Here is a 7,447-nt window from a genome sequence, read left to right as displayed (position 1 = left end):
TTGACAATGATAATGGTTGAATTCTTTCTTTACTTATATATAATTTCATTGATGATTATTCAGTATTATTTTATTAGTCAATAAGCTTTTATCTGGATTCGAAATATAGTTTCTTTTTTGACTCTTTTGCCCAATCATTTGAAGTGAAATTTTTCAAAATGTTTCGTCATTTTTCGTAATATGAATTTTTCACTCACCATTCTTTTTTATATTGTTAACCGTATGATTAATAACCAAAATCGAATAAGAAAATTATATTTCCTTGTAAATATCAAAAGAAGAAATTACTGTTAGGTGAACGAAAACTTCTGGAACATGTTGCAAAACATTTTTGAGTGACTGTACATACTATAAATTTGTGAATAATGGTATATTATTGTACGCACATGTTGGCTTCATCTGTGGTAAACGGCCTATTTCAAAGCTTAAATTGAATGTGTAATTGCTGACCTTGAGTAATGCATTGTAGATGATGCTCATGATTTGGTCCCCCAGGTGCATTACTTTCTACCTGTTCTCTTTCATCTCATGTCTTCATTTTTACCTTGCTCTAATTTTCTCTCGAGAACAAATCCTTTAGGAAAGCATTATGAGTGGGAGCTAGACCCACTAGTCTTCCTAAACATTATTTGTATGTTGTTCTTTAAGAACCTCGCAACTGTTATAAAGTAGTTCAATGAGGCCACCAAATCATTTGAATTTAAATTGTTTGTAAATAGAAAATGAAAATTAGACAGTTACAGAAATTAGACATTAGATAGAGAGAGAGATCAAAGGGAAAGTATGGAAAAGTAAAATGCTGAAAGCAGTGCAGCTGGGAGTTGAAGAGATACTGCAAAGAACCTTCTATATCATCTACACAGTATGCTCTGAAGATGGTACTTCCCCACAGCCCCATAGGGGTTGCTATTGACTATGCCTTGCATGGCACAGTGAAGACAGCATTAACGTGTTTGCAAGCTTCCCTTAAGCCCAAGGCTGCACTGCCTTCTTTCTTTCCTTCCATTACCTTTGGTCTCTTTCCATCCACCTGTCCAATTTCTTTAACTTACCCTTTTTTAAGAAAAAATCCTTAAGGCGAGACCAAGAAACAACCACCCCTCCCATGGATCTTAGAACTTAAAGGCACATGGTTTCTAAGTTAAATGACCGTTTTGCTTTCATCTCTTGGTAAATGGAATTATCAAAATTTTACAGCCAACAGTTAGGAATTTACGTGACTGGGGCTTGTATTTTGCTGAAGGAAACATTTTAAAAAATTTTGAATTTTTCTTGTACTTTTCCCTTTCTGCACTCTGTTTGTATCGTGCTGCTATAAAACTATATTATTTAATGAGAGAATTGACCTTTTAGAAGTCTCTGTCTTGTCCCATTAAAAGATTGAAAAATATGAATCTGAATATAATTTCCTTGGTCTTGTTAAGATTGACCAAAAAAGAAAAAGTGTTCTATAACTGATAAAAAGTATAAAGCAACAGGATATAAGACATTTCAGTAACACTAATCATGATGTATTTTCTGTAAATAAAATCAACAGAATGAATGATAAATTAAAATTATACAAAATGTAATGAGATTCATTGTACAAAATGAAATTGAGCCAGTAAAAAATATACCAAAAAATGAGTACAAAAACAGAACTGTGACTGCAATATCAAATACTGTACTTCCTTACATGATGCACATGCATGTCATTAGATACAGACCAATAGTTGATAAACTGTAGATACTGGTAAAAACTTCTCAACAGAAAAGTTATTGATCTTAAAGAGATAGACAGCTAATCCCCTTAAAGTCTCAACTCAATTTCTCGATTTAACATGTACTGTACAACTGGATTTTGAATGTTAACTTCAAATTACTGTACAACTGGATTTTGAATGTTAACTTCAAATTTACAAGCTGTAAGATAGTGTGTGCTAGGAAAAGGATTTAAAGCATTTGTATAATCTAAAATACATAAAAAATTGTAATTAGTCATTAAAAATTCTAAAGGTTTACAATTCAACTGAATAAAACACATTATGTGTACCTTGTTTTGGCCATCTTAAACCTCTCACTATTTTAATATTCACCTTCTGCTGCACTGCAATCAGAAGTTAAATGGCTGAATGTATGAACAGTTTAACTGTCCACTTATTTGACCTCTGGTAATTTACAATGCTGGATTAGGCATGCCCAGGCTCTCTAGGAAATGTATAACTTACACAAATTTTACTTGATTTGTACAGCCACTGATGAATAGCTTGCTTAACCACTTACATAAGGAAAAAAATTAAACAACCAAGACACTAATAACAAGATGGTGAAATGCTTATGAAAAATAAATAAAAGAACTCTACCTTGCACACAGACCTTCACTAAAGTTTTTTATCTTTGTGACATTCATCCAAGCTTTGTACATCAGTATTTTCCTTCTGCAGGGTTAGCTGTAAACTGTGCACTCTTAACGCTGCCTGATTTCCCATCTGGCCAAAGTTCTTGTCTATGACAATTCTCTAGCTATCCATCTACCTTTCTCCATTTTCCAGTCTCTGTACACCACATCTTTCAGCTACATCATCATTTGTGATACAATCTTCTAATTACACTCCAGGTATGAATCTTCTCATTTGGGAGTCACACCTCCTCAAAACAAAGAAGCACAGTTCTTAAAATATGTCTCAAGTTTTGCTTTTGTTAACTAAAGAAAAACCTTACCAAAAATCCCGCAATCTCTTTCCATTTCCTACGGGCAAACCAGCAGCTAGAACATTCCATTCAATCCCAAAGTCCTGCCCATCCACCACAACACAATGTGTCTCCTCCATCTTATCACCATTACCTGTTTTGATACATGCTGGACATCCAAAATTAAATTATTCCATTTACAAACGTGAGCATTTCTTGTGACACCATCTATTACATTCGAATGTACGGTACTGCATTCATCCCAATACCTTGCTAAAGAGCATCAATGGGCTTCATTTCTGGTCACCACATACTTGTCTGCGTACAAACAAAGATTTTCAATCCTTTCTTCCCTAACCCATCCTCTGTTTTTTGCAAACATTTTTAAGGTCTCATCCTTTGATTCTGCCTATCTTATCAAGTGATCTACATACAGTAGCTTCCATGAGCCTCCCTCCATTACAAAGGCAAAAGTGGGCTTGTATATCTACATTTCTTGATATATCTACCAGTACACCAACTTGATCTTGTCATGATAGATTATCACTACAAGTTCAATGTTTCTTTCTGTAATCATGAATAACATACCTCTTCCAATCATCAAAATTTAGAGTACTGTATATCTAAAAACACTACTAAAATCCCAAAGCAAACTAAGTTTTCTCACTCTAATAGTGAATTATTTGAAATTCGAACTGATGGCAAAACCTCAATAAAGCTAATTTTATTAAAATGATTGCAGGTGAATTCTCAAGAAAGAAAGACAATGGAATATACCACATATAAGTGTTGCAACCATATTCCCTAGTTAATAATTAACTACAGAACCAAAGCAACTCCAGAAGGGAAATGTCTTTCAAACAATAAACCAGGAATTCTAACTATACAAAAGATCCCAGAACTGTGGTATTACAGTTCCTTTAGCAGAGTTTAAAGTGAAGTATCCATCTTTGGTCACCACAAGAGCTTTGAAAGAGCAGAATGCAAGCGAGAATTCACAGCAATTAAGATAATAGCAGCCTTTATGTCATGTAAATTGCAATTTGAGTATACTGTATTTGAAAAGTTATCTTCTGCAATAAATGAAACATAGTACATTTAATAGCATGAAGAGTATGTTATACTGAGCACAAATTTATGTGCTGAGAGAGAGAATTCAACTTGCAAGTCACAAGTTAAAACTCTTAACAAAAGAAATTGTACTTGGTCTCACACCAAATCATGATAATACTGTGTTACAATTTGTAAAATGAATATGCAATTCAGATAAAACATCTGAAAAATAAAATGAGTAAAACAAGAGAACTGGATACTCTGCATAACCAGTTAGCTGAACAAGCAGATAGCAGTCTATGAAATGCTACAACTGTCAGTGTACATCTACTGAGGAGGGGAATTTAAGATTTTCCTTTACTGAATTTTTGTTTTAAAAGCCTAATTAATAGGAACAATATTTCAGGAAATGCCAAAGGGGTCCACATTGCAATATGGAAGCTAATAATAATGAGCAAAATAGCAAATCTCCCTTAGGCCCTTCTTCCATGCATGTGCATTGAGTCAACATTCAACAAGTATGTTCCAGGTTCCAGAGTTCATGCTGGACTAATATCACATTATTATAAAACAACACGAACACAAATATTTGGAAGTGTCCTGAATATTTCTTTTACTGGAAGATATGTATCATATTGGCTACAACTATATAAATACATTACAAAATACTCATTGCTTGAGCAAGTAAAACCTTAACACTACTGACTAAATGCATTTCATTTGGCAACAAGGCATTAAATCTGGTCCACAGGTCAAATAACGTCTAGTCTATATAGAGGTTGTTTTTGCCACACGTTCGTATTTCAACGTGATGGCAAACTTCTCGAGCTGATCAAGCTCCCGCTGTTTACCCGTTTCTCGCAGCCAAATCTGAAAAAATATATGTCACTTTTAAAAATGGATGACGTAATTTTTGAAAAGCAAAACTTTCTCTCTTCAAACACAATTATTACAGTATTTATAATTAGCTTCTTTGTCTAAGAATGAAATCATCCCAGACACTCAGCAGTTCCAATCATTCTTTATGTCAATGGAGCCTTGAGCTGGGTTTATGAGTCTGATTCTTCTAAAGCATAGAATCTGCCATAAATTAGATCTAAAAATATGATTTGATAACCCTTGAAATTTTGCCCTCTCAAACATGACAAGATCAAAACATTAAAACCAATAAAACAATCAGTTATCAGTGAATTTTAAGAAGTAGTGAGGGGAAAATAAGTTCATGAAATCAGTACATCCTAAATTCAAGAAATTTGACAACAAACTGGAACAATTCATGCCTTAACATGAAAGTTTATGATCCAATTTCATTATCAGATATAACATTCTTGAGAAAATACAAGCGGTAAACAAAATCCTGACTCATACTTTTGTGAACATAAAAGACAGTAACAGGCAAAGATTATGCTGTATTATAATTGCTGTACTATATTTTATAGTTAAAAGAAACAGAATCACTCTTTCTGTAATAGCAGAGTTCCTAGTCACAAGTTTGATCATACATCTATCCCCTTGGCCAAAAGCTAACTGCTGTCATTCCAAGTATCTCTTGGTCATAGCTTAAGAAAAAGTTAAATATGTATAGGTATAACAAAAGCTAACTAAAAGCCTCCAAAACTATAATTAGAGGAAATATAGCTTAAAAACTGCCTGATAAGACCACACCTGTCAGTAACAAAATCAAGCTTCAATTTCCTGGTAGACCCCAAAGAAAAGCTTGATCACCTATTCAGTAATAATATAGTGTACTTGAAATCACAATGAATAAAGGAAGAAAGCAATAATGATAAGGCAGCCTTCAAAGATGAATCCAAAAGTCTGGGAATGTGAAGAGTGCTGACAATATGTTCCTGGACACATTACTGTATACATAACTGTAGCTACTGCTGCAGACCCTATGAGTCAGCCTGTACATGCACAGTGCTATCAAGTAAGTGCCATTTCATTTGGTCAGGGACTGCCATGTCTGCGATAATCTCATAGCACATGATAGGCTAATTAGGAGTATGGGGTTTTTAGTGAGACAAAACCGACTTTTAACTTTATCTTTAAAACATCGGAACAGAAAAGTTTTGGACCTTTCAAATTTATATTGGAGAATTCTTCATAATTTTTAAAAACTTGGAAAATACAGTACATTTAAATTGCACACAAAGGCAAAATAACTAATTTCAATTTGTTGCTTCACAAGATATGAAATACAAAGCTGTAAAGATGCAATACTTACTAAGACCAATTTATTGCACTAATTTTACACATAGCACAATAAATGAGAACTAGCGATTGCTATGTACAGTACATAAAAATATACCATAAACAATCTAACACTGTTACATGAGACTCCACATACAACTGGGGAATTTAGATCACTTTAAGCACGGACAAAAGAAAAATTACCTTAAATTTAGTGTCAATGACTTTTTGCAGAATAGCCCGCTGCTCTGGAGTGAGGTTTGCATCTTTCACTTCAGATCTAAAACTTGAAACGCATTTTCCAGCATCTTCAACACTCTGCAAAAGAAGGTGTTACTTATTTTAAAATGTTAAAATACCAAAGTATTTGCATAAATGAACAATATATTTTCCATATAGTGAAGACTGCAATTTCCTCAGTATATACTGTATTGCCCTTAAGACAAAATTACTTTCATGCTTAAGCATCATTATATGTTCCTGTTTCAACAAAACTGAATTCAAAATACCGTAACTTACTTGACTATCTATACTGCATGATTTTATGCTTGCAGCTACATTCAAACATAAGTCACACTAAAATAATTTTCAAATTTTTCCTTTAAAATGCTTAACTCTTAGTTACTGTATATGACTGTTGACCCCTAAATTGCTGAGGTATACAAAACAGTTTAGCGGGATGAGATCATTCATCAGTGTCCAACCTCCCACCACCTTCAAGACATCAATCACACGTCAAGGATCTGTTTGGCTTTATTTAAGAAATTTAGTCTGTCAGGCCAAACACTGGGGACACCATCTATTAAATTCAGTAAACAGTAGAGAGTTCAACCTAACATCTTTCCACAATCACTAAATGGTAATTTTCCTGAGTGTACTTGTTTCTTTCTCATACATGAGTTGTGTTTTGCAAATATTTTTTAGTCCTCTCTCCCACCTTTTAAACATTTCCACCCCTCATTCCTCTGGTCCATTCTAATCACAAGGTCATTTGCATAAAGGATCTCTGCACTCATAGGTCCCTCCATTATCAATTTGAACTGTACACAGCTTAGTGGTGATCCTTGACAGACACCAACATTTACCCTTAATTCTTCTGATACACCTGCCACTTCACTCCAGTCTTTCTGGTGCCCTCTGCCTTTGTAATGTCCATTATATCACTTGTTTCATATCAATTACATGCCTTTCCAAAATCTACAAATAAAGGTATAATCTCTTTCCATTTGTGTGGTACTTTTCCTGTAGTTTCCTCATTGTAAAGAATGCTCTTGGCTGTCTTATGGGCATGAAGCCAAACTGACAAATATCAGTGTTAATAATTTTTCTCAGCCCTTCCATCATCACCCCTTCCTATATTTTTATTGCATGCTAAAGCATCCCCTTTTCCTTGGTAACCCATTACTGTTTGGTCATTTTTCCACTTGCAAACATCCTTAGTTCATTATAATTTTCTTCATCTGGAAGATTTGCAACATACTACCTTCCCTATTCCAGCATCTTTTTTTCCACTTTTATTTCTACACTTCAC

At 34.0% G+C, this 7,447-nt stretch overlaps 1 protein-coding gene across 5 annotated transcripts in view; it reads right to left on the bottom strand.

Annotated features, from left to right (window-relative positions):
• Positions 1–1,495: 1,495 nt before the first annotated feature.
• LOC136834783 (TBCC domain-containing protein 1-like) overlaps positions 1,496–7,447 on the bottom strand; it is a 42,866-nt gene continuing 36,914 nt past the window's right edge. For all 5 annotated transcript variants that reach the window (XM_067097444.1, XM_067097441.1, XM_067097442.1 and 2 more), the window contains 2 exons: positions 6,121–6,234; positions 1,496–4,593 (listed from right to left, as the gene is read on the bottom strand). In XM_067097444.1, the coding sequence (XP_066953545.1) occupies positions 4,492–4,593; positions 6,121–6,234 (216 nt within the window). In that variant the 3' untranslated portion in view covers positions 1,496–4,491. The remainder of the gene's footprint in view (positions 4,594–6,120; positions 6,235–7,447) is intronic.

This window comes from Macrobrachium rosenbergii, chromosome 54 (assembly GCF_040412425.1).
Source record: "Macrobrachium rosenbergii isolate ZJJX-2024 chromosome 54, ASM4041242v1, whole genome shotgun sequence".
In the NCBI taxonomy this organism is placed as follows: domain Eukaryota; kingdom Metazoa; phylum Arthropoda; class Malacostraca; order Decapoda; family Palaemonidae; genus Macrobrachium; species Macrobrachium rosenbergii.
Note: the sequence above shows the minus strand (reverse complement) of the source record. Positions and strands in the feature narration are given on the sequence as shown.